This window comes from Colletotrichum siamense (assembly GCF_013390195.1).
Source record: "Colletotrichum siamense strain Cg363 chromosome Unknown KSG_Cg363_contig01, whole genome shotgun sequence".
In the NCBI taxonomy this organism is placed as follows: Eukaryota; Fungi; Ascomycota; class Sordariomycetes; order Glomerellales; family Glomerellaceae; genus Colletotrichum; species Colletotrichum siamense.
In genome coordinates, this window is record NW_023501014.1 from 2,075,518 (window position 1) to 2,101,523 (window position 26,006).

At 54.1% G+C, this 26,006-nt stretch overlaps 6 protein-coding genes across 6 annotated transcripts; 3 read left to right on the forward strand and 3 right to left on the reverse strand.

Annotated features, from left to right (window-relative positions):
* Positions 1-4,067: 4,067 nt before the first annotated feature.
* rpl35b (60S ribosomal protein L33-A) lies at positions 4,068-4,883 on the reverse strand (the record flags this gene model as incomplete). The annotated part of the gene is made up of 5 exons (XM_036632359.1): positions 4,068-4,165; positions 4,232-4,332; positions 4,392-4,487; positions 4,660-4,669; positions 4,859-4,883. The coding sequence occupies 5 exons, from the start codon at positions 4,881-4,883 to the stop codon at positions 4,068-4,070; spliced, it is 330 nt and encodes a 109-aa protein (XP_036501929.1).
* Positions 4,884-8,656: 3,773 nt separating this feature from the next.
* gsdA (Glucose-6-phosphate 1-dehydrogenase) lies at positions 8,657-10,588 on the forward strand (the record flags this gene model as incomplete). The annotated part of the gene is made up of 6 exons (XM_036632360.1): positions 8,657-8,682; positions 8,866-8,938; positions 8,992-9,012; positions 9,078-9,422; positions 9,479-10,418; positions 10,473-10,588. 6 exons carry the CDS (start codon positions 8,657-8,659, stop codon positions 10,586-10,588), a joined length of 1,521 nt encoding a protein of 506 aa, XP_036501930.1.
* Positions 10,589-12,092: 1,504 nt separating this feature from the next.
* Positions 12,093-15,528, forward strand: rgr1 (Mediator of RNA polymerase II transcription subunit 14; the record flags this gene model as incomplete). Its single annotated transcript, XM_036632361.1, has 3 exons — positions 12,093-12,788; positions 12,839-14,028; positions 14,079-15,528. 3 exons carry the CDS (start codon positions 12,093-12,095, stop codon positions 15,526-15,528), a joined length of 3,336 nt encoding a protein of 1,111 aa, XP_036501931.1.
* Positions 15,529-15,962: 434 nt separating this feature from the next.
* hem14 (Protoporphyrinogen oxidase) lies at positions 15,963-17,930 on the reverse strand (the record flags this gene model as incomplete). The annotated part of the gene is made up of 3 exons (XM_036632362.1): positions 15,963-16,727; positions 16,783-17,424; positions 17,478-17,930. The coding sequence occupies 3 exons, from the start codon at positions 17,928-17,930 to the stop codon at positions 15,963-15,965; spliced, it is 1,860 nt and encodes a 619-aa protein (XP_036501932.1).
* A 951-nt stretch (positions 17,931-18,881) lies between these two features.
* Positions 18,882-20,450, reverse strand: NAB2 (Nuclear polyadenylated RNA-binding protein NAB2; the record flags this gene model as incomplete). Its single annotated transcript, XM_036632363.1, has 2 exons — positions 18,882-20,016; positions 20,071-20,450. The coding sequence occupies 2 exons, from the start codon at positions 20,448-20,450 to the stop codon at positions 18,882-18,884; spliced, it is 1,515 nt and encodes a 504-aa protein (XP_036501933.1).
* A 2,720-nt stretch (positions 20,451-23,170) lies between these two features.
* CGCS363_v000515 (Beta-hexosaminidase) lies at positions 23,171-25,055 on the forward strand (the record flags this gene model as incomplete). Its single annotated transcript, XM_036632364.1, has 3 exons — positions 23,171-23,317; positions 23,393-24,571; positions 24,627-25,055. 3 exons carry the CDS (start codon positions 23,171-23,173, stop codon positions 25,053-25,055), a joined length of 1,755 nt encoding a protein of 584 aa, XP_036501934.1.
* Positions 25,056-26,006: the final 951 nt, after the last annotated feature.

Here is a 26,006-nt window from a genome sequence, read left to right on the forward strand (position 1 = left end):
AACTTGAAGTTCTTTCGTCCATGTGCTCCATGAACAAGGTGGTATGGCGGACATTGAGCTATTGGAGTGATGTGTGTCCATCGGATGGTGGAATCCATAGTGGTAATTTGACAATTCCATTGTCGAGCAATGTCTGCTTACTGTGTTGTCCAACTTTGAAACGTTGAACCGCATGCAGAGAGTCTTTGTCTGTTACCATTTGGCATAGAGATATGTTGACTCGCGTTTCATTGCCTCAACCTGCAGTGACACTGCTGATTCAACGTCGGGCACGTCACCGAGTGATAATATCTATGTCGTTCTGATGTGTACATCGTCTCTGTATTCTTCCAATCGTTGCGGCACATGATGAAAGCGCATGGCCGGCTTCAACATTTCAGAGACAGACCGGGCAACCACACGAGGATGGGGAGCCTGATTGTAGCTCCAGTCTGCTCAAACTTGTAATGACCACTTCTGGTCCCGCCCTTTGCTTCCGTTGGGCCAATTCGATATGCCGAGGAACAGGACCCTTTTCGCTCTTCAGCTGTCGATCTCTCCAGAAGTGGGTTTTATCCGAGATAATCGTACTGCGGCGTATGCTTCGGCAGCCTCGGCTGCTTGACCCTGGCTATCATTGTTGTTGGACTTCATGCCCTAGAAAATGCTCGTGTCGTTCCTCTCCGTGAATTCCGATTGGGAGGTCTTTCGTTTGGGTGGTATCTACAATATTTACGAGAAGCCGGCAACTGAATGTCTCCTTTGCTGGGCAGGCACGGGAGCAAATAGGGGGGAAGTGAGGCGTGGCCGTCAGAACATGGTTATTGCAGACATTCAGAATCTGAATTTGGTCGAATATCATACGAAGACTCTCTTTGATCGGTGACTAGGAGGTGGTTTTCAGAACGGCCGTCTCAGACTAAGAGGTTGCAACGATGCCACGTTTGTTTGTGGAATACTCGGCCAGGACTGGCTCAGGACTTGGAGTCACAAGAAAACGTACACCAGCTGCAGAGCGTTCATTCAGGCCGGTACTTGACAAAACGTCCGTTCCACATGGTTAATACGAGCCCCGCGACGAGGTGGGGAGGAAGGGTCTGCACAAAGATACCAGGTATATCTCCTATGCTGGGACGACTACTTCTCCTGTGGGCTGATATGTACTCTTCTTTGATACCATCGTCGTCGTCGTCTGCATTATCGATGTGTATGCTAACATCAACCTCAATTCTATCAGTTGAGTACATACAGGAAACGTAGTCGCGCAGACAGGTAAAAAGCCAGGCGGTTCCTATACAAAGTACCTCGTGGTAATGCAGTTAGAACGGTTACTTCATCCAGGAACTAAGGAAGCGTGATATCATTGGGCCAAGGTTGGTTTGCGATGACAGAAGACTTCGATTGAGATTGGCATTTGCACACACGATGAATTCACGTCAGATTACGTATCCACCTCCACCCTCTTGGCCTGTGATAAAACGCCTAACATAAATACCCCCATGGAAAGAAGCAAAAGCAACATCGTCAAGCCATACATAAAGGTGGACTGTCCGTCTGGAGGTATTGTATCAAGTGAATTTACACTAATACCGCAGCGTGGAAGAGACCGTCTCAGTGGCCAGCTTGGTGAATGCTGTGGACTGAAAGTGACCAAGATTCAGACAGGTCAGTAGCTAGCAGACCACAAGTTCTAGGTTGGACGTTAGAGTCGGCACTAGGAATTTCGAGTCCATCAGATTTTGTCACCATTCCTGACGTATACTGCTATCCTTTGAATGACCTATCACGCCACTTAGACGGCACTATCAGATCTCGTCTGCGACGATACAATACATCAGGAGGCGCGAGCAATAGACAGTATCTCGCGCAGGGGCTCTCACGTTAAGCTCCTGGCGGCGGAAGGACTTCTACCCAGGCACAGCGTCACCGAGATAGCAACAGAAACTTTTCAATACTCGTTTCAAAGGCAAAAAAGAACTTGTGAAATAGACATCCAAGGGATATAGCTCATCGTGCTAGACCTAAGTGGTATGGATCCGATGCCTTGCACCTTGATGACCCCGTATATCGGGTAACCAACAAACATGCGTCTTTTCGTAGGATACCAAGTTGAAACTGAGAAAACCGCGGCGGGAAATGTCCGCTTTTGCATACAAGATCAGGACATTGCCAAGAAGGACAGGTCAATATGCCGATTCCCTCAAAAAAGCTCTTCTGACTGGAAACGAGCAGTTCCCAAGACGACGTTCAAAGCATCAACACCAAAATATAGTCTATGGTACCGGAAAGAGATGACATAACTTACGTCTTGGAGGAAGACACCGACCACGGCATGGTTTCTCCTGTGTTACTCTAGACTTTTCACAAAGACGAAGTAGTCTCGTCTTTGCGGCGATGTTATGAAAAACCTTGCAAGGTGACATGAGCCCACACTAGTTGGCGTTTTACGAGCGTATGACTGAAGGTCGATGAGATCATGTCAAAAGTAGTTTAGGATAACGTAGATCTGGGTACGCTATCGGGTATATTCTGGTAAGAGACGCAATCCGGTGAGCTGTGATCAGGTTGCGAATCACAGGGATATGAATTTGAGCAAACACTTCAAGCTACACTGGGACGACCAAGAAGACAAGGTCAAGGATATGGTCCAGAAATGGTTTATTTCCATCGGAGAATGGGGATGAGTTTGAGAACATGTGAGTATGGTTTCTCGTAGTTTACTTGGGTATGAGCTGAGCGCCAACACCGCGGTGTCTACAGGGAATTCGCCGCCTATCATCAGAATAGTCGCCCCTAACTTTCAAGAGTGCTGGAGTAGAAGCGCTGGATGAGCTCATCGTCAATCTAGAACCTGCCGCGCCGACTTCGTGGTAAAAGCCCTTCAGACCAACGAAGGTTCCTCCCCTCCGTCCTAATGCCTGTGGTGTTGGTCTGCCTTCGTATGTCAAATAGATGCTTGGCTCACCTGCCATCTGCAGCGACCCGAGATCTCAGAGACAAAACAGGGCATGGTTAGATTCTAAACCCGGTCGATAAAGCCGACCTGGATGATCTTCAACGGAGCGAGGCGGAGCAAGGCGGGATCCCGTTCCGGAAAGGGGGCCGGCCTCCGGGCTCCGCTTCATAAGTACAACCCTGACGTCACCAGCCCTCCTCGCGCGCTCCTCATGCGCGTCTATCATATGCTTTAGTGGAAGACATTGCGAAGGACTGAAGGTTGAGAGAGCCCATGGGCCGAAGAGGGAGATGTGCGGTCTCGTGGGATGGCTGATATACGTGGGGCTTCGCGAGCATGGACTTGTCCGTTTTACTTGTGCGAAGGAAGCAGTGATGTTGGTTGCACCCTTGAGGAAAGGGCAGACTTCCCCGGATTTACCACACATGATATAAACCCACATGGCAAGGCCCTAAGATCATTTAAGCACATCAAAATTCCAGTTGCAGATTCTCGATTCTCATAGAGCACATCTCACGCGGATCCTCACATCACAGTGACATACGAGAACGGGCGGCATTTCCGGAGCACGGCCTGGGATAGGACGGGAGAGAGGCAACGCTGGATATTCGCACGCAGCATGGGACTATCGTTTTTCGGAGAGCTGCGTGCTCCTCACTCCGGGGAACGTCGAATGGAGATTGTTCAAAAACCATTGAATACCGTCGCTGAGCCATGTCTTTTTAAACACCCTGACATTAATGCCGCCCGATCTACCGTTCATCGTATCGCGTATGTGTAGCCGGCCAAGCAAAAATCAAGTATGTTTGATTTTTTTGTGTTCTTTTCCCGTCCTCGAGCCCCCTGACATGAAGCTACTCGTCATCGTTTCCCGCGAAAGAATAAAACACGACTCTCCTTGACCGGCTTTTCAAGTCACGCAGAATCATTCCCATGTGTCTCGAAAAAAAGGGGGGTGGGCGAGGGGGTTTTGGACCCGCGGGTTGTGCGTTTCGCCTCATTTTGGTGGTTTGACGAGTTTGATTTGATGCCTTTTTTAGCAAGCAAGGTGCTATGCTCTTGTCCTTGCCTGGACCGATGCAACCAATTCAGAATCCATCCTCACTACCAACTCCATCCGATGGGGGGCCGTTTAAATCGACGAGGGGTAAAGCATGACGCGGACAGAGGCGCCGAAAGAGCGGGTGGGGAGGGGGTTGGTGAACTTGGCGCGGACGACACCGGAGTTGCCTGTTTGCTTGTGTTAGACCGGAGGCTCGTTTGTGAGGGGGGATTCGAGGGCAGATCTGTATTTACCGTGAGGGCGGGTGACCTTGCCCCAGATGACGCGGATCTTGGTGCCACGGATCTCCTTGGAGGCCTTGTAGACGTAGGCGACCTTCTTGCCGAGGTAGAAGCTGTGTCCTCGTTAGCGACTGATTGCGAGGCGGCATACTGCAGGCGCAGGCGAACGTACTTGGCGGCATTGGTGTCGTCAACACCCTCAATCTTGATCAGACTCGTCTTGGGGTGGGTGACGTGTCTGCTACGCTGGTAGCTGAGGTGACGTCCCCTGAGAAGGCATCGTTAGTCGACTGTTCACATGAGATTGCAAGTCTTCGCAGCATGATTTCGGTTCGCGTGGGAGTGGTGTCTCTCGAGATGCTTGGCGGCTCGTCGCATTGTCCATGGTTGCGAAGTCGGTGTCGTCGGCGATGTGGGATTTCGATTGGGATTCAACTTACTTGACGTATACTGCAAAGATTCTAGTCAGCACTGGTTCGTATAGAAACAACACGCGCAAAGGCAGTGCGACTCCGGTCGAGCGCTGTGATCCTACCAGGCCGACATCGTCGCGATGTCACCCAGGCAGATGGCGAGTTCGCTCGATATCGAAATCGCGGAAGCAGCGTGCGGGACGAGGGGCGAGGGCATTCAACTCACATCTGTGACCGGCTTCCGAAGGCATTTTGACGGTGTTAGTATTTCCTCGCTCCAACCAAAAGGGACTCGAGAAAGGAAAAGGCTGAGGATTGTCTTTGGGCGAAAAGACTAATACTCCGTCGTCGATGGTCGGATGGTGTTTGGTGGTTTCGGTCAGGTGGGCTCACACACGAATAATTTTGAAAATTTCGAGGAATGCAGCCAGGCTCTGATTGGTACGTATCTATTTAGCGAGCCCTACTCCAGGAAGGATCCACTGGCGGCCAGGACGCCGACGAGGCAAGCCACAGCTTATCAGCGCTATCGCAGGTGGGGGGCCCGTCTGGGTGCGCCGCATGTGGCTGGGCAGGGAGCGCTTTCCACAGCTGAGAGTTGCGCCCGTGCCCGCGCCTGCTTACCTGAGAATTGAGGTGTGGATTAGTGTTCTTGTCCTCCGATGCAGGTGCCGTGCTTTCACTGTTCGCGTTCCGCGATTCCGCGCCCACCACACCGAACACGGCGACCATCGTGGACTTGAGGGTCTCGGTCACTTCGGGGTCAGAGGCGTTGCCGACCGGACCTGGCCTGGTCCTCGCGTGGGCGCAGGTCTGCCGCCAGCAAGCCCACACCGTCACCACTCGCACCTTTATTCGCCCGAAGTTTTGCACCCCTGGCGGATAAAGCACCTTGGCCGACAGATAGAAAGTCCGTCAATGACAAATATCTGCATCATTACCAAGAGACCTCGCCTGCGGATATGCCGCCGACCGCTGAGCCTCACCTATGGCATCCACTGGCAAACCAACAACTGCAACTTTTTGGTGATAGAGTTGCAAGAGTCTCTGAAGCAAGATCAAGATTACCTACGCCTCTTACAGCAAACTCGGAAACACTTGTGCGGCTGAACCGGAGTTCCAGAATCTTTCAGGGTGGCCGAGAGAGCTTGGACGCCGAACCCAACCCGCGGAGTTGTGAGACAGTTGCAGGGCCGGCTGTGTTGGCGGTCCGGCGTCCCAAGTGACACCAGAGACCTAAAATCTCGCGGGATTTCCTGAACAGGAACGGGTTGTTTGGAAGAAGCGACAAGACGCGGAGGATGGAGGGGGGTTGCGAGGGAAAATGGGCTGGGAAATGTCTCATGGCCTTTTCCCACCCTTCGTCAATCTCGTCAAAAAATAAAATAAAAAAAAGTCCATGGTCGGACGTCTTTTGTAAGCATCGGATACGTGGGTTGAGAGCCTGGGTGAAGAAGGACCGATCCGTGGGGACCCTTGAAGAGCGACTCCGGAGTTGTGAAGTACTACCTCTTAGTTGGCGGCCGTGGGAACAAATGGCCGTTGGGCTTGCCGCTCGCTGCAATGACTGCACCGATTGGAACGCCTCGACGGGTGGGCATTGCGGCAATTTCTGGTCACAAACTCTGCCGATTTCCAGCAGACTGCAGCAGAGGTTCATGCCACAGTTGCATTGGCCGGACCGGCATGAGATGGATCTTTTTGTATCCCATGGAGCCTTGCCAAAACGCCCCCCGCGGTGACAACATCGGAGTTGATGGGGGGAGAAACGTGTAGAGCAGAGAAGGGAAGGAAATGTTCCTCAACACAGGGCAACAGGGGACGGCGCATATCCGCCCTGCAGACCCGACAGATATGACTCCAATGGAACTGGGCCCGACAGTCCAGGTCGGAGTCAGGGTGACAAGCTGTCTGTTGCTACGGAGCACCGTTTCACACAGGCTGGCTGAAGACCAAGACCAAGACCCACGGCTCCCACGGCTTGCCTCGCTTCTCATCGCGAGTTCGCAGCAGCGAAGGTCCAAGGCCAAGGCCCCAGGCCGATCACATCTCCCAAAGCCAAAGTCCGATCGGGAGGCTCGGTGGTGTCCGGCGTTTGGAAAGATGGAGACGAGAGTCTGGGAGTACCGCCGCATCAGCTGGAGCCGGAGACTGGAGCATGGAGCCCAGGCCAAGGAAGAGTTGCTGATGTTGGCGTTTTGGCGTTGGACCCTTTTTGGGCCCTTGCTACCCGCCCGCCTGAAAATGTGAGGGCCCTTGAGGTCATATGGGAAAGCACGTTTGCTTGCCGTGGACCATGGACCGTGGTCCCAGGGGCGCGAATCCGCACGTCTCTGGCAGGCTGCGTGTGCAGTTGAGAGCCTGTGTCTTGTCTTGGGCTGATGTTCGACAGGGCTCCAGCTCTATTTTTTGTTTCCCCCCTTCCTCTGATGTTTTTTTTTTTTTTTTTCTCTCATTGGAGCTCCGAGGCGCGCTCTGACAGCCAGGTTAGTCCAACAATTCTGCTGCAGCTTGCAGATGAAGGCACCTTAGCTTCTCTTCAGTCAAGGTACCCGATCTTGCTTGGGTGTCGTTCCCAGGCCGGGGTCTGTTCTGCCATTGAGCAGGTGCAGAAGTACAGTACATACCTACATGCATCTTGAGTATATGAATTGGCTTTTCTCCTGCGGATGGGTAAGTTGGGATTTGGGACGAGTGAGCGACAGCAGTGGGAGTTGATCGACGTTTGCGTGAGAGTTCCCTCCCATTTACCCAAGTGACGATGCAGTCCGTCTAAGACATCCGCACCGCCATGTGTGAGATTCGCACAGTCGACTTCCGCATGGCTTCCATCTGATCCGGCGGGGAGTGTAGGTCTTACGGCGGACAAGGCTGATTACAAGTTAGTGACGAAGGGTTGCTTTGTCTTGTCCAACCCAATTGCCCACTACCGAGGCCCATGCCGTCAGCGCCGGACGAATCAATGCGGATTGACTGACTCTGTGCGAGCTGGAGCTGTGCCAGGAAGCTCTGACTTGACTTGGAGGACAGCACAGGACGGGACGGATATTGAGGGCTGCTCTGGATCTGGTGCTGATGGGCGGCGGGCTTAAGACCGACAGACAGTTAGAATCTCCGGCAGCGCTCAACATTTTATCGACAACACCGAAGACTGCCCCTCCTTTTTTCCCCTCCATTGACATCAACCCTGTCCAAGTTCCAGTGTCAGGTCCAAGTCTAGGTAAAAAGGCCCGGAGACTGCAACGATGGGCGTGGCCTCGCAAACAATGGCCGAAATTCACTGGAAAAACTCCCCAGAGAGCTCACGGTTCGGGATGTAGGCTCAGTCACCGTGCGCCCAGATGTGAGCCTCCCGGCCCAGTGAATGAAGTGTCCGGATACAGGAGAGCAGCACAAGGAAAATAAATAGAAAAGCAAAATAGCAGCCTGTGCTACCATCGACGACCTGCTTTCTCCCACCTACCCACTTACCTATCAAGGGAAGCTTACCCACTGACTGATTCGCCCCGAGGTGCCTAAAGGCGAGCGCGGCGGTGCGGGACTTACAGCAAGTACACAAGTACAGTACATGGCGCGCTAGAAGAGCAGCAAAACACATTCTCCGGCTGTGAGTAAGCTCCCCCTTGCTCTCGCTTTGTGCTGATAGCCCCCGCCTGAAAGCACTAAAAGCGGTACCTCGACCTGCCCTCGAGCCAAGTATCTTTTAGCTTTCTGCGCGTCTTGTCTGTAGGTGTACCTTCCTTCTACCCTGGACACCTCCTTCCTCCCCCATCCACGCCCGTACCCATACCTCTCACGGCGCACCCCTACCTTCATCTGTGCTTCGTCATTACTAAATACCCCAATCCATCCGTCCCGGATCCCGCTCTGTATCTCTTTCCAAAACCTTCCCAACTCCCTCTTCTGGCTTTTTGCTTGCTAACTTTGGTTTCCGTCTGTAGAGACCTATTCTTACCCTTCTTTCCTATCCTCCTCTCTCACAATCTTCACACAGTCGCGCCGCTTCACCGCCGACATCGTCACCATGGCCGACCTTAGCTCCGCCGCAGCGTATGTCACCCCGCCTTCCAACCCCACCAAGCTGCGCTCTCTCTCGCTCTGGCGACTCCGGACTCGAACTCGGCATCGCGAGCGGGATTCGATACCACCGCCGACGTTGAGCGGATGATCGCAATTGGTGCAACATGGATTTTTCGGACCTCGGACTTTTTGCTAACTCGTGGGCGCTCACAGTTCCATGGAGCTGAAGGAGAACACCGTCATTGTTGTTCTCGGTGCTTCCGGAGATCTGGCGAAGAAGAAGACCGTACGCAGCCACAGCTTATTGGTGACGTGAAAATTAGCTGACTATTTCTGCAGTATCCTGCTCTGTTCGGTCTGGTATGAGCTTCTCGGACCCGCGCGTTGCGATGCTGCGAGCTCGGCGAACTGACTGGCGTAAATAGTACCGAAACCAGTTCCTTCCCAAGGACATCAAGATCGTCGGATATGCGCGCACAAAGATGGACCACGAGGAGTACATCCGCCGCATCAGATCCTACATGAAGACCCCCACAAAGGAGATTGAGCAGCAACTCAACGACTTCTGCAGCCTCTGCACCTATGTTTCCGGCCAGTACGACCGGGATGACTCTTTCCTGAACCTGAACGCACACCTTGAGGAGCTCGAGGCTGGCAAGCCCGAGACTCACCGTCTGTTTTACATGGCTCTGCCCCCCAGTGTCTTCACCATTGTCTCTCAGCACTTGAAGAAGTGCTGCTACCCTACCAAGGGCATTGCCCGTGTCGTTGTATGTTGATTGGTGCTCCCAATGGGCTCAGATTCACTGACACGAGCGCACAACAGATCGAGAAGCCCTTCGGTAAGGACCTTGCCAGCTCTCGCGAGCTTCAGAAGTCGCTGGAGCCCGACTGGAAGGAGGATGAGCTCTTCCGCATTGACCACTACCTCGGCAAGGAGATGGTCAAGAACATCCTCATTCTCCGCTTCGGTAACTCTTTCTTTGGCTCTACCTGGAACAGACAGAACATCGACAACGTCCAGATCTCCTTCAAGGAGCCCTTCGGTACCGAGGGCCGTGGCGGTTACTTTGACGAGTTTGGCATCATCCGCGATGTCATGCAGAACCACTTGCTCCAGGTCCTGACCCTGCTCGCCATGGAGCGCCCCATTTCTTTCGCCTCTGAGGACATTCGTGACGAGAAGGTCCGCGTCCTCCGTGCCATGCCCGCGATTGAGCCTAAGAATGTCATCATCGGACAGTACGGAAAGTCCCTGGACGGCAGCAAGCCCTCGTACAAAGAGGACGACACTGTCCCCAAGGACTCTAGATGCCCGACCTTCTGCGCCATGGTTGCCTACATCAAGAACGAGCGCTGGGATGGTGTCCCCTTCATTATGAAGGCCGGAAAGGCCCTCAACGAGCAGAAGACCGAGATCCGCATCCAATTCAAGGACGTCACCTCTGGTATCTTTAAGGACATTCCCAGAAACGAGCTTGTCATGCGCATTCAGCCCAACGAGAGTGTCTACGTCAAGATGAACTCCAAGCTGCCCGGCCTGAGCATGCAGACTGTCGTCACCGAGCTCGACCTGACCTACCGCCGCCGTTTCTCCGACCTGAAGATCCCCGAGGCCTACGAGTCTCTCATCCTGGACTGCCTCAAGGGCGACCACTCCAACTTCGTCCGTGACGACGAGCTTGACGCCAGCTGGAGGATCTTCACTCCTCTTCTGCACTACCTTGACGACAACAAGGAGATCATCCCCATGGAGTACCCCTATGGTGAGTCTTTGTGCTTTTCATCACATCCTGGCTTTGTTGCTAATATGCTTGCAGGTTCCCGCGGCCCTGCTGTGCTGGATGACTTCACCTCTTCTTACGGCTACAAGTTCAGTGATGCGGCTGGCTACCAGTGGCCCACTACCTCGGCTCAGGCTCCCAACAAGTTGTAAGTCATGTCGCGCGCATTAGCGTAGCTATTTACATAGAAGAAGAATTGATTCTAAATGATGTCTTTGAGCAGCTGAGCAACCCCTATCTTATCACCAATTCCAAAAGAACGCACGCCTCGGCCACTGCATCCGCGATATCCCCAGCGCCGCCTCATGACGCGAGCGCAACGTATTATATCCATCGAAGGGAGGGCATAGATTCACCAAGAAGACATAAACAAGGGAAGCCAGAGGGACCACCCTAAGGGTGGGCACTGGTTGGAAGATGGAATTTCTTCGCTTTGCTTGGCCGTGTTAGGAAGGATAGAAAATCAATGAGATTTACGTTTCCCAAGTTTAACCGCTGACGTTCGCTGAGTCGCAGCCCATGTGAGGGAGGAATGCGCCGAATAGCAGTGTGATTCCTTGACTTGACGCCTCGGGCAATGAGAAGGAAGCTCCAGTTTGGAAGACCAGCGAGTCATTGGGGCTTCCAAACGCTAACAGAAACGTCATTATTTGGGGCAGCTCGACGAACTTAGCCGGTTTCTGCAGCATATGCATCCGGCGTTGCCAGTCCACGTACCCTCCGACCCATTGTACAGAATCTAGTCGAAGGCATCGGTCATGTCGTCTCTTGACGCTTCGCTCATGGCGACGGCTGGCCGCATGAGGTCGTGGCCCGTGGCATGCTGGGAAATAGAGTCGAAGACTGAGACTAGGAAGCTTGCTCTTGAAGGGTACCACTAGATTAAAGAGAAAGCCGGTACGTACCCGATATGGAGACTGCTGAGTCAGGTCCTACGTTACATAAGGTAAGGCAAAGGGAAGGACCATAGGTCGGCTGGTTGGCCAGGGCCAGGCCAGGTCGGCGTTGCCTGAGAAAAAAGAGCAAGGCTCGGCTGCACCTAGACCTCCTGCCTTGCTGTTCTGGCTGGTTGCACGCTCCTTCCATCGCAGCACCACCCTCACCATTTGTCCGCCGGCCGATCACCAAGTGCCGGTTTCCTCGGCGCACCCGACAACCACGGCTTTGCGACATCCGCACACATCGAAATCCGACCCATGAATTGATCGCAGCCTTCCGCACAAGCATCACTGCGACGCCGAAACCGCGACTCCCCGATCGTCGATTGCTGCCGGGACTTTCCCCCCCAGATCACGCTGCCTCATCGCGTTTCCACGACACCACCCCTGCCTCTACGGAATCGATCTTTCCGTCTCCTATCGAACTCCCTTTCGAAGCGCGTCGTGGTTACTGAACCTGTGCCCTTCGTTGATGCGATTGCGCCACGCTGCTTGTTTGCGCATCTGGCGCCGATGATTGAGTCCCATCTCACAGTCACCGTGGATAGGGATCAGTCTTTCACGTCACTTGGTCGCTTGTTCGCGGCGACCTGCCCACCGGAACCAAAGTTATTCTACGTTGTTCACGAAGCGTCCTGCATCCCACTCTCGGGGGGACGGTCGTGAGGCAGCCAGCGACGTAGGGAAAGGCCTTCCCCCGATGCCTGGTGTTGTCAACATGGAGAATGGAGGGCAGAATGGAACACATTCGAACCACGATAGGAATCTGAAAATGAACGGCATCAACGGTACAACGATGGACGGTCAGCCCTCGCCGAACAAGGGCAAGGCGCCCGTCGACGCCTCTAGCAATTTGGCGAACGGGGTGCCAGCCGACTCAGGCAAGCAGCAATCGCAGATGAACACCGGTCTAACTTTGCAGCCAAAATCGAGAATGAACGACCTTCCCGAAGAGATCGTGCACATCACCCAGGGGTACATACCGCTGTCTATGATTGTTTCCCGACTCGCGCAACGAACCCACGAAGACCTGCAGAAAGTTATCATGGAGATGGCGGCCGTAAAATGGGCACCGCCGGCGGTCAACGGAAACACACCCCACGGCAACGAAGCACCGGACGACATGTCGGAAGGAAACAAACGAAAGAAGATGTTGATGCTCAAGTTTGCGCAAGATGCGCACGCTAAATGGGTCAAGGCTCTTGTCATAACGGACTGGAGCAGGAACGCAGAGGCTGTCAGCAAGCTCATTGATATCAAGGCGCATATCGATTCTAAGAGGATGCTGTACGACTATGCACAAGACCTGCTCATCGATCTCAAGAGAGGGCTCAACGGCGCGAGACTACCAAATCCTGATTTGAAGACCGCTTTACAAGTCCTCACTACCGGCGAGGCATCGTGGGTCCCAGAGGTAAGCTTTCCACTATAAACGCGAGTACTCCCACTGACATCAACTTGTAGCCTGGGTACATACCTCCGCCGCCTCTCACACCGGAGGAGCAGTTGAAGTGGATTGATGATCTGAACACCATGCTTTCTTTACGCCTGAATCTGGATGACTATGAGAAGATTCCGCATCAGTTCAAGACCTACAGCATACACTCCGGCAGAGTGACTTTCAAGGTTAAAGGCGAATTTGAGGTAGATTTGACCATTGCCGATGAGGACTTCACCAAGCAATTCTGGTTCATCGACTTTCGGTTCGCCTTCTCTCCGTCTGCGAAAAAGCTGTCTGATGGGCTGGTATCATTCCTGGAAGGCCAAGTCAACGAGATCCTTGGCAAGGACGGTTTAGAAGGCTGCTACAGGTTCCTGCACGAATTCGTCCTCACGCACAAGATCAATGAGCTCAAGCGACAGGCACTCGAACTGAGCCGAAGCACGTGGACAGGAACCTTGATGGTGGAACCCCTGAACCGAGCTTTGGCCCTGCAGTACTGGACCACAAGATACGGACCAAACGGGCCCAAGAGCTGGGTCATGGTAGCCGTCAACAGTGCGAAGAAAACAAACGGCCAATTAGATCCGAAACAGTCGAGTCGATTAGTTGCGCGGTGGTACCGGGACAACAAAGAGGTCAAAGACGTTCTATTACCGTTTGATGTCGACACCCTCTGTGCAGAAGATCTGCTCAAGACGGCGGTCGCCAGGCACGTGGAGCATATTCTCTCATCGATTCACTCCAAGTTGCTGTCATACCCTCGTTTCGCGAACCGGGAATCATCGATGACATTGAAGGTCTCGAAGAGGGAGCCGGTGGAATCGTTCTTGAGCATGCAACTGAGTCCACGAGAAAATGTTATCTTGGTCGTAGAACCAGTAACTGGCTTCGCGGCAATTCAACCTCACACCAAATACACACTCAGTGGTGAGACGCGGCTTAACTACGGCCAAAAGGATCCAGCAGAAGATGGTGTGGTCTGTCTCGAAAGCATCAGGTGGGGTTACGTCATGGAAGAGTTCAACCGCCGGGGGCGAAGCGTTGGATGGAAGACCTGCAAGAGTCCACTCTCAAACGAAGATATCAAGCAACTTATTCGGACCAGGGAGGCATTCCAGACAGTCTTTTTGCAGCGTCAAAGTTTGGACGAGGACTGGCACGTCATGGCCTCTTTGAGCCTTGCTGGTGATGAGTGGTGGTTGATACAAATGTAAGTCTGATCCGCCGCGTACTTGAAGTGTGAAACGCTAACTCGAATAGCGACCGCAACACGCCAGCACGCCCGATCAAGTTTTCTTGTCGACTGCGACTAAACCATGGACAACCCGACTTGGACGACTCATTCTGGAGCAACCTGACCACCTTCGTTACTGGCACGATTAGCCACGTCACCGATTTGCAAAACTTGCATACTAATAGGATCAAGTATGTGATGAGGGAGTCGACCAACTATTCTTTGCCTCAACAAGTCCGTATGCCATCAATTCTTCTCAAGCTGTCACAAATTCTACGCCACAGCCATCTTGGTGGGCATTCCGGCGCCAACGATGCATCGGATGAATCGGACAAATACGCTCCCTCATGGGCCCAGAACCATGTCGAGATCAAGTTCAAGGGGCTTCAACCTCAGGTTCCTGCGGCTCTCGGGAAAGATGGCAAGGGTGCCTCACCGGTGGATGTGATTGACAACTGCAAGATCAACACCGTAGTGGACGCGATAATCAGGGTGAAAGACAGGTCTAAGTTCACGCTGCTTAAGGGGCGGATTGATCGGGACGTGTCTTTCAGCCCTCGAAAGGGCGAATTTATCTTCCGCATTCGACAGACGGTCGGACACCCTATCCTCGACATTCTCACAAGCCACGTCAAATCCATAGACCGGCTCGTTGGCTTCCTCGAAGCCATTAGCAAGGCAAGAGGTTCTCTCAAATGCGAGAGAATGAGTCTTCGCCAAGTCATCTTCACATACGGCGATGTCGCAATGCCGGGAGAGAGCGATGCGACAGCAAAGCCTCGCCGTTGGCGGGCAACTCTTGACCTAGCCCGGAGCGATATCCGGATATCTTTAGAAAGGGGCAATCCGCATTTGCGAATGCTGGACTTGTTCACAACGATGGTCAACACCCAGGCTGGGCTTAAAGCCCTCATTATCTACATGCCGTTAATGTTACCGGTGCTGAAAACGGTTGAGAGCATCGAGTCCAAGTGGGAGGCTCTCGAATCTACAAATCAAGGCCGCGTCGAGGTGTTCCCAAGAGCCGTTGACTGGGTTGCCATCCGCTACACACTTACAAGCCCTTCAGGGCAGTCGCGGGTGCTCTCCGTTGACGTAAGAAGCAAGATAAGACGCCACGAGTCGTGGTTCCACGTTCAGCGGGTGACAGGAGGCGAGTCTTTCGGTCCCGACGAGGAGTTTAACAAACTTCTCAAGGGCATCTGGGAGTCCCACGGCGATGGTTGGCGGGGGCTCACCACCGCGGCGGCATCCAGGCCTGGGCCGAGCATCATGGATCTGCTTACAAAACTTGACGACGCAGTCCGTACCCACGCCGCGACCGGCGGCAATGGGCCACCATCATCGGATGGCGCCGCGACCCAATTCAGCCAGACCTTTTCGGCAAACCAATCTTTCGGCACGCAGCCTACAAGCGTCAGTCAGGGGAGCAACAGGACCTCAGGTAGTAAGCAAGCGCCGTTGGTACTCGACTAAGACGGGACGCCAGCACGGGTTTGCTGTGTCATGGTTGCTGTCTCAAATACCTTTTCTTCTTCTTTCTTACTTCTTTTTCTTCAAGAGTCATCATCCATTCATATCGTGATACCAAGGGGCTTGGGGTATACGCAACGTGGATAGCAAAGGTGATGGCATTCAGCGGTTTATCGTGCCCTCAAGAGTAGCACGCCGGCCGGACTCGACCGAAATAGACGGTCGCATCGATACCTCCAATAAAATTTGTAAACTTATTGACTTTGACGTACACATGCCACCATTGATCCAAATCTATCAAGATAATTTACAACCAGGTGTGATGCTCCTGACGTCCGTAGCTACGGACAGGTCGAACGCCACGCCCAAGGACGGGAGTGCCTTGTTTAAAGTACAAAATACTGCTTACTAGATTATGTATGCGCATACAGGGGGTTCTATCCAAACTGTCTGTAAAACCACGAAGCTTCGCGTGCAATATTGCGACCGATCCTGTGCAGCATCTCCCGGTGGAAGAGGAAGAATTCAGGCTTGCGTTCCTGGTACGCTCCCAGGCCCGTCTCGCCCACGTGGTCCAGGGACACGCGCGCAATGTGCGACGCCAAATCATAGCCGGCGCGCATGCCGCCCATAACGCCGATGGGGCCGTACGAGCCGCCGGCGACGGCGACGCGGCGGTTGAAGGCATACTCGATCTCGCTGCTCGCGCGGTCCATGCGCTGCCAGTGACCGACGTGGTGCTGCGGGATGCAGTCCTTTGCGAAGTGCGCCATGGCGAAGCAGGGCGTGGAGGCGGGGATGCCGAGCTGGCGTTCGAGGACGGACTTGGCCATCTCGATGCCCTCTTGCGTCGTCGGAGGGGCCTTGTCGTTCCAGTAGTGGCCGCCCAGGAGGACGAAGAGCTTGGTGCCTTCGGGTTCGCCTGGGGCCGGGGCCGCATCGAGAACGTCCGAGTCGAAGAAGACGCCGAGGACGCCTTCGGGGTTGTTTTCCTCGGAGCGGGGGACCAGGTACCCAACGCCGCGATGTTTTTTGTTCAGCCTTGGCTGGGGGTACCACAGGTTCACGGCCATGATGGAGACGTTTGGCGAGTCTTTAAGGGAGGGCAGCGCGCCGGAAGTCATGTTGTAGAGGGTGTTGCTTGTCGTCGTGGAAATGACCTTGTCGTAGAAGGCAAAGTCCCCAGACTTCTTGGTAAGGATCTGGCTGTGTCAGAGGGTTTGTTGCGGGAGTTCGTCGGGATGATGAGGCACTTACTGCAGCCTTGTCACGCCTTTCATTATACCGAAGGTCAACGACCGGCTCGCCCAACTTGAAAGTGACGTTGCTCCTGGACCTAAGCTTTTTCTCGATCGTATCTGGCAAGCTACTCAAGCCGTCCTTGAAATACACAAAAGCGTCTTTCTTTGTGTAATCGACGAAGTACCTCAACTGTTCATCTGCACCTAATGTATGCAAAATATGCATCTCTTGGCGAGGCATCAACACGCGGTTGTGGTTTTCACGATCATTTTCGTCCGAACTGGTTTTGGAGGGCTCGTAGAAAAACTTCCACCACTGGGCAGGCATGAAGCTGCGCATGCTGATCTTGTCAGCGTCGCCACCCCATATGCCGTGGATCATGGCTGATACCAAGTTGTCCACCAGCTGCGGCTTGCCCGTGGCGAATTTAACGAATTCGGCGACAGACATATCGGAAGGGTGTGGTTCCTTGCGGGCCTTCAGACGTCGTTTGATGGCGGCGATAAAGCCTGGGAAGGCGCCGCTAAAGACACTGTTATAGATTGGCTCGTTCCAGTAGCCCTGCAGACTCATGCTGACCAGTCGTTCGTCGTAGTAGATGTAGCGACTGAGCGGCGGCTTCGAACGGTATTCCTCAACCATTTCTAGGTCTCTAAGCTTCATGCCATGGTCAGCGCTGGCGACAACTTCTCAGGGCAAGGGTGACAAACGAGGTCCCAGAACACGAGATCGTCGAACTTCCATATGTCCCTTCCCATACCACGCAGCGTTCTCGGGCCACGCTCGAAGCGCACCTTGCCCCCGATTCCGTCCACGTTGACGTCGACCGTTTGTGTATTGATCCATCCGCCGGTGCGGTTCGCCGCGTCGTAGATGGTGATGCGGGATGTCTCCGGGAGCCATTTCGCGAGGTAATGTGCCGTCGTCAGGCCGGTGATTCCAGAGCCGATGATGGCAACGTCCTTCGGGACACCCATTCTCTTGCGAACATCTTTTCGGGCGTCATACGCGGGCGTATTTTGCTCCTTCGTCTTTGCGTCGGCCGGCTTTGCAGCGGAGAGGAGAGCACTCGTCGAGAATCGCGGGGGCCTTGCGATGCCATTGCGGGCGCTGAGCGCCGCTCGGCAGAAGCGCTGCGAATGGTAAGATCTTAACAGAGCCATGAAAGCATTATCGGCTCTTCTGGAGACCATTGAGGGGGGCAATGGCTCGGATAAATGAGAGAGGGAAAGACAAAAAGTGCTGGCGGGAGGAAACTGTTGGTTACAAAGTGGCGTCACGACACAGAAAGTATTTTGGCAGGGGTCTTGCAGCTAACCGCACAGCTCCGGAGCTAGGGACCGGGAAGCTCCAGGGGCTCCATGGACCCGCCACTTAACATCACCTTACGAATGGATTCCAGCATCCTGTCAGTTTCTTGATTGGATATTCTATAGTTTTGTCGATCTCATTGAAGGGCGCCGTCTACCTTTCTTATGTTTACGAGACTATATTTCCTCTGTTCAAAGTATTAGGCACTTAGCGCTTAGAGTGACACAATAGTTAGATATGGCGGCGGAAATCGCCAGTAGAGGCGAAAAGGACGAGTACAGTAAAGATACAAACGAGGCCAAAGGAAATGAAGTCGCTACGCAAATGCACAGCCATAATAGTTGGTCCACGGCAAAAGCTAGATGAAGCCCCGCCCGAGACCCGAAAGAACAGGAGGTCTGTACATCGGAGAGAACTCCGTTGACATGGACACAACACACGAAGCATTTCAAGACTGACCGTGAGGCCTCATAACGAATGCATTACTTGCCCCACCGCTGCTAGCAACCACAATTTTGGTGGCCGCTGGAACGTAATTTGGCTTGCCCAAAGCCATCTCTATACACGAACATGTGAATAATCGCACCCGCAACGCCGATTGCCGATTGTGCCCTGCCGCTTTGGCCATACATCATCGTCCAATTATCATACAAGAAGTCGCTGCTCCTTTCCGGGCCAGCCAAGGCCTCATTTTGTAGATACCCGCTTTGCCAGTCTCGAGGGACTGACCTCTCCCTTCCACCCGCTTCGAATCATCCTACCCACTGTTCCGGACCACGGAATCGGCTCTCCTCGCACAGCCTCTAACTGATGACCTCCTGAACGTTGCCTTGCTCTTGGCCGACGGCGTTCTCTGATTCGGGAAGTATCACCTCAGTCTCAGCCTGGCCATCTACGAACTGACGGTCGCTGACATGGCTGTTGCCCTCCGCGGTCCAGACCTTGTCCTTGAAGACCCCTTGTTGTCCTTCGTCGTGGGTGTAGACGCAGTGAGGGTTCTTGCAAGGGTTGAATCGACACTTGATCTTAACATGTGTAAATTTGCAACCCGCAGTGGTGCAGCCGGCGCCATTTCGGCAGAGAGGCATGTCGGGATGCCTGAAAGGACACCTTGGGTTTGTGCAGTTGGGGAAGAATTTGCAGTCTTGCTCGCCCTGGTGCGCAAGTTTCGTGGCGGGTGAAGGATGGCGACCGACACACTTGCGGTTCTTGCATGCAGCGCCAAAGGTGCAGACATCATTAAGGTCGACAGTGGTACCAGGTGGCGCCGCAGGAGACTGGTGTGCGAATTTGCACTCCCTGTTGGTGCAGTGAAGGTTGTACTTGCACACCGTCTCATCCGGGTTGAGCGGCTCGCGTTTCGATTGTCCCATTTCCACATCCTCACCCTCGGCCCCTCCCTCTGCCATTCCCGACTCTGACTTATCGTTGCCTTGACGGTTCCTGAAGTTGTTGCGATTCTGGGTCCGGTCGAACAGGGACTTTCCGCCACGATCACGACGTCCGCCACGGCCGCCAGACTGGTTCATGAGTTGTTGTTGAAGCTGGCTCATCATCTGTGCTTGTTGCTCCATCATCGCCATGAGATCCATCTGGGTAGGCTGCTGTCCGGGCATACCAGGAGGCATTCCCCAGGCACCGTTCATGCCATTCATGCCCGGTGGTACTTGCTGGCCGTTCATTCCCGCCATCGCGTTCAGACCAGCCTGGATGTTTACCCCGCGTCCGTTCATGTTCCGGCCACCTCGTCCCATGCCGCCTCGCGGTCCCGTAGGGGGGCCACGAGCATGGGAGTTGATTCTGTCGTTGCCGCGGGTCCGGTGGAGAACTGAGTCGGTTGATCTGTCCATGGCCTTTGACATGTGACCAAGCATACGCTTTTCGCGTCCGCCTCCACGGGCGTTGGGGCCGTTGCGCATTGAGCGGGGACCAGTAGGACTGCATCTTGTTAATGACGGGAGTCGGGTAAATTGACGGGAACGGGAGGCATACGCGTTAAATTCATTAGCATCGCCTGCGCCCATGTCGGTATCCATCTCGCCGGACGCGACATTCTGGTCGCCCATGCCAGCCATGGCATCGCCACCCTGTTGTGTGTGGTTGCCATTCAGCTGTGCGTCAAGTGACTCTGCTTGTTGAAATAGCCATCTCGCAAAATCGGTGCAGGCGGGATCATCGGGATCGAGGCCAAGGAGATCGGTCGCGAGTTCGTGAGCAATCTGCTCCTGCGTGCGACCGTTGACGAGCATGAGGATAATGTACTCGGCCAGCGCAGCGTCGTCGGAAGCCCAACCAGCCTCGACAAGCTTCGGTTGGATGGCGGCGCTCAGCGCATCAGCCAGCGGGGTGTTGAGGACGACTTGTACCGTCATTTTGGAAAATCGCCGACGAGGCGTGGGTCGCGTTGAGATTCGAATGCGATCGCGGTTTGGGATGTGGGAACCTGAAGGGCGACTGCCGAGAGAGGGCAAGAGACGCGTTGTTGGCAAGCAGGAGGAATCGTCAACGAAGCGCCAGGCGGTAGTTCGGTGCAGGGACGATGGGATCGCGAGTGCAACTTGAGGCCCGAGGTAAGGGTATATAAGAGGCCGGCAATCCGCAGAGGTGTTGAGGTTGTTGCAGGGTTTTGGGCGCAACAAAAGAATGGATGATTGTAGATAGGTAGTGAACTGGTGCTCCAAAGTCAGAGTCCAGGTTTTTCGCGGTTGACTGGTTAGGAGCACAGACCCGAAGAACAAGGCACGTGACTCATAAATCACCTTTGGCGGTGACGGAGGTCTGGGAGTGAAGTGGCGATCCACTTCCCATTAATCAGCCCAACGGTTCGCTCCAGAGGTATCCGTAGGCAGGCACAGGCAGGTACCTACCTCTGGTACCTCAGGTAAGCATCGAATGAATCACTCAGCCAGTCTCCCAAGCAATGACACTTTGCTCAACCACATTCTCGCATGTTCCTCGACTCTCATACAAAGCCACAAATCCTTCTTCAAAGCAAAGACTTGGTCTCCCAGGCTTCAACAGACCCGTTTTCAGCCTCAGGGAACTCAAGAAAGTTGCGGTTTTAAGGGCTCAAAGAAGGGCCTTTCTCTGCGTGGGCTAGGGACCACTGTAATTACGGTGTGGACAAATCCATATGCGGTGTGTTTGGGACCTGCAGGCGAAAACCTTCGAACACGAAATGCTTTGTCGGCACGTTCTAGCTATTTCCTGAGGCCCCGAATTGCGACCTGCGTCTAGATGTCTTTTGTCTTACCTGGTGTCAGTTTCGAGCTCACCTGTTCAGCAACTGTAGCTATTGTTGGCCAGCGTCTCGAACTAGAAGCCAACCCTCCCCGTTGTCAATGAAATGTTACAGTGCAGGCACTGGATGAGACCTGCTGCAGCTGAGGTCCCAACTCTGGCTGGCAAAATAGATAGGGCCATCTTGCGGATACACTGACGACACTCGCGCAGACTGTTGAGGCTGACCTATCAGGAGAGATAAGAGTCTTACGTTGCAGATCCTCGATGCCTGTATGCAGGCTGTCACCCTCTTGCTTGGCCGCCCATCATGAGTTCTTGGATGGTTGCTGCGAAGTGTCGAATGACCACAATGCCCAGCACCAATGTCGGACTTTATCCTCGCCGTCGAACTGATTCGCGTGCCTGCATTGCATTGCCTGCAGTGTTTATTTCGAGGAGGGAAGCTTCAGCACCGTGCCGAAGAACTACTGTCGGAGAGCGGTGCGAAAGCGAGTCTGTCGCTCTTCACTCTCACCTCACCTCACCTCATGCATGACCGCATCTGCCTCTGCCTCTGCCTCTCTTCAGAGCCGGGAGGAAGCTCCTGCACGTCGGGCCTTCTACTTATTGGCCGGCAATTAGAGTTGGATTGGCCCCCCTAGCGGTAGTGCCGTTTCCCCGCCCCCTGCCGCCACGCCGGCTGGCTGCGCTTTTGCCCGTTGGTTTCTTGGTTTCTTGGTTGGCTGCCATTTTCCAACACCGCCTTCTCTTCTCCTCACTGCTGAGGGAGGTGCGTGGGTGCTCCCTTGCTCTTCCCCTCTCTGCCTGTCTTGTCGTCCTGCATCGCCCCTTCGAGATGGGATGAAGATCCCAATGGCTGCTCACAATAGTCCTGCTCCATGTACCAAGCCGCCAACGCCAGAGCTCAGGCCGCCGTCTCTACTTTCTGTTATCTACCACATTGTCTCTAGTTGCTCATCACTTATCGTGTCTTTTTGATTAGCCTATGCAACTAAATAAACACGCTCTTTGACATCTCCGCACCTGCAGAACATCAACCAACGCCGGCCACCGCCAGCCCGCAGACCGCAGTTCGCACTTTTCGGCTTTCTGCTCCACCGGTCAGTCCCTGGCGTGGCATTGGCGTCCACGCACAGCCGATGATTTTGCAGTTCGCCCTGTCCCTCGAAGTCTGATGAAGGCATGCCCCTTGTACATCGGAGGAAACAACGAATCACGCCCCAGCCGGCTGTCCTGGATCACCACGGCCGGACGCTGGGATAGATCAACATATTGCATCGTACCATTCGTCCTACCCGGCCCTGCAGATTGCAGCCCTTGCCTGATATAAGACCCTCTGGTCTGCCTGCTAGGAACTGTCGGTTTTCTTTTTTCAGCACCCGTCAGACTGGCCCCATCCTCGAGGATCTCGTACAAAAGCTCTCAGCCCCTCCGTCATCAGCAGTAGCGCTGGTTGTCGAGCGGACCGGAGTCGACCTTGAACTTTGACGTAACGTTGCGACGTGAACCCCAATCGGCCTATCACAGTACGCTACCGCTCGTCTGGTTTTGCTCCCAACCACCAGTCTTGCCTCAGCCTGCATTTCTGTCCAGCTACTAGGCGCAGACCATCTTCTTTTTCGTCTGGTTCTTGGTCACTGCAGCTCAAGGTTGCACGAGACGCAGCCTGCTGTGTGGGTGGCTAAGAAGCGTACCTCCAAAGGGTCTGGGCCAAGTTTTGCTTCGTGCAACGGGTTTTTATAAACACCAGCTCTGACCCAGAGTCTGGTGGTCAATAAACGGATTATCCGGGGTTCTTTCTGTCGTTAATATCCACCACTGCCCGCCCTCTTCATTCTCACTGCCCATCATGTTACCCCCACTCGTCCTCGTATCCTTATCTCTCGCCTTCAGCCAGGTCAGCGCCAGTGTCTGGCCAGCACCCAAGAAACTCTCGACCGGCTCGAATGCCCTGTTCATCAGCCAAACGCTGGAAATCACATACAATGGGGGATCTGTACGCTGGCTTCCTTGTTCTAATTCTGCTTCCCATGACAAAGCACAGGATACTGAGAAATTGTTTAACATGCAGCTTCCCTACACTTACGGGTACAGCCCAGCCCCAGGTTCGACCTTCAACAGCAAGGACGTTGTCCAAGGTGGCGTTTCGCGGGCCATGGGTGCAATTTTCCAGCAAAACTTTGTTCCATGGAAGTTCCACCCCAAGAATAGCCAATTCGAGCCCGATGTCAATGCGGCGGACAAGAAAGCGGTTACGTCGTTGAAGATCACACAAACGGGCGAGGACAAGGCGAGCGCATTCAAGCCTCTCGCCGGCGAGGTCGACGAGTCGTACTCACTCAACATCACGGAAGATGGCGCGGCTACCCTCGAGGCCAAGTCTTCGATCGGCGTACTCAGAGGTCTCGAGACCTTTTCGCAGCTTTTCTACAAGCACACTTCCGGGACTTCATGGTACACTCCATTGGCGCCAATCTCCGTTGAGGATGAACCGGTCTACTCTCATCGTGGAATTCTTATTGATGTGGCCCGAAACTGGTATCCTGTGGAGGACGTTTTGAGAGTCATTGACGCCATGTCGTGGAACAAACTCAACCGCATTCACATCCACATCACAGATTCACAGTCGTGGCCACTTGACATCCCAGCGATGCCTGATCTGTCAGCCAAAGGTGCTTACCAAAAGGGTCTCTCATATACCCCCGCGGACCTGGCGAAGATTCAAGAGTACGCAGTTCACCGCGGAATCGAGCCCATCATCGAGATCGACATGCCCGGACACATTGGCTCAGTATCTTTTGCGTACCCGGAGCTCATCGTGGCTTACAACGAGAAGCCGTACCAGTGGTGGTGCTTGGAGCCGCCTTGTGGCGCTTTCAAGATGAACGACTCCCGTGTGGATGATTTCCTGGACAAGCTGTTTGACGATCTCCTGCCGAGAGTAAGCCCGTACTCAGCCTACTTCCATACCGGGGGCGATGAGTTGAACAAGAATGATTCAATGCTGGACGACGGTGTCAAATCCAACTCGACCGAGATCCTGCAGCCGCTCTTGCAGAAGTTCATGGACAAGAATCACGCCCGCATTCGCAAGCACGGCCTCGTTCCGTTCGTTTGGGAGGAGATGGCGCTTGAATGGAACATCACTCTGGGCGACGACGTAGTCATCCAGTCATGGCTGGGAAATGATGCTGTAAAGAACCTCACGAGCCAGGGCCACAAGGTGATTGACAGCAACTACAACCTCTGGGTAAGTTTCATTCCGTCTTAGTGCCAACTGAAGGACGTATGACTGACCTTGACAGTATCTTGACTGCGGGCGAGGCCACTGGATGAACTTTGACAACGGGGCAGCTTTCGAGCAGTTCTACCCATTCAACGACTGGTGCACGCCGGCAAAGGGATGGCGACTTGCCTACTCACACGATCCCAGAGCAAACCTGACGGAAGCGCAGGCCAAGTTGGTGCTCGGTGGTGAGGTGGCAGCGTGGAGCGAGTCGATCGATTCCGTCAGCATCGACGGCATTCTATGGCCCAGGGCCAGCGCGGCTGGAGAGGTTCTGTGGTCAGGCCGGCAGGATGCCTCGGGGCAGAACAGAAGCCAGTACGATGCGGCACCGAGGCTGGCCGAGTTCAGAGAGCGAATGGTTGCTCGCGGGGTCAGGTCGGAACCGGTGCAGATGACATTCTGCACTCAAGGAAACGCAACGGAATGCGCCTACACCATTGCATGAGGGGTCTGGAGCCTGATGCTTACTGACTCCACGAACGAGTTGCACAACAGTCACGACCCCAGTCTTGACATGAACCTAGAGTGGAGGCCGCGTTACGACCCCGCTGGCCAATAATAATACATTTTCATGACCGAACAGAGATATTGGCAGTCTTAATCAGCATTCGATGCGGAACGTTGTAGAGGCGGTCCCTCTAGTGTGACTCGCGCCGCCCCCGTCTCCCGTATCCCGTCTCCCGTTGCCCGTTGGATCAAAGGTTCGTCCGGAGGTCCTGCGGGACGTTGCCGCGCGGAAGAACGATGCCGTCAAAACGCATTCGGAGGATGCGCTGGACACATGAGTTGTGCATGTAAAAAGGGTCTCGTGCGAGCGGATCGACAGCAAGGTATATGCCCCGAAGAAAGGGTCCACAGGAAGAACGATGCACGGTGATGAGGAAGCTTCAAGCTATGAAGATGGCGGACTGAATCTCTTGACTCCAACCCCGAACAGTTTTAGACGACGAGTTGTTTCGACATGGTCCGGCAGTGATATGCTGCAGTGCGGCGCACGCATAGGTGCGGATGGGTTGGAGGCGTCAACCCGGCCGGGAGTGGCGGAGCAGCTAGCGGGGGAGGGAGAGCTTCAATTGCGGGGGAACCAGGGTGGGCGGCAGCAAAATTCCCTTTCTGGGTATTCAGATCGTGGAGGTGGCAGATTATTCGTACTGTGTGGATACCGCTAGTGAGAGTGCTGAGTCTTGTCATTGCGATGCCTTGGGCGCTGTCCCTCTCCAGTCCAAGCCTCCAGTGTCGGCGGGAAGATGCCTTTAACGAATTGACCAGACGTAGTGAATAACAGCACGCGCACTGTCCCTCTCTGCCCCCCCAGAACCGAAGCTTCGAAATGGATCTTTGGTTTCCAGCTCGCCTTCCGTCCAATTACTTGTCTCGTTCTGTTGCAAAAGAGCAT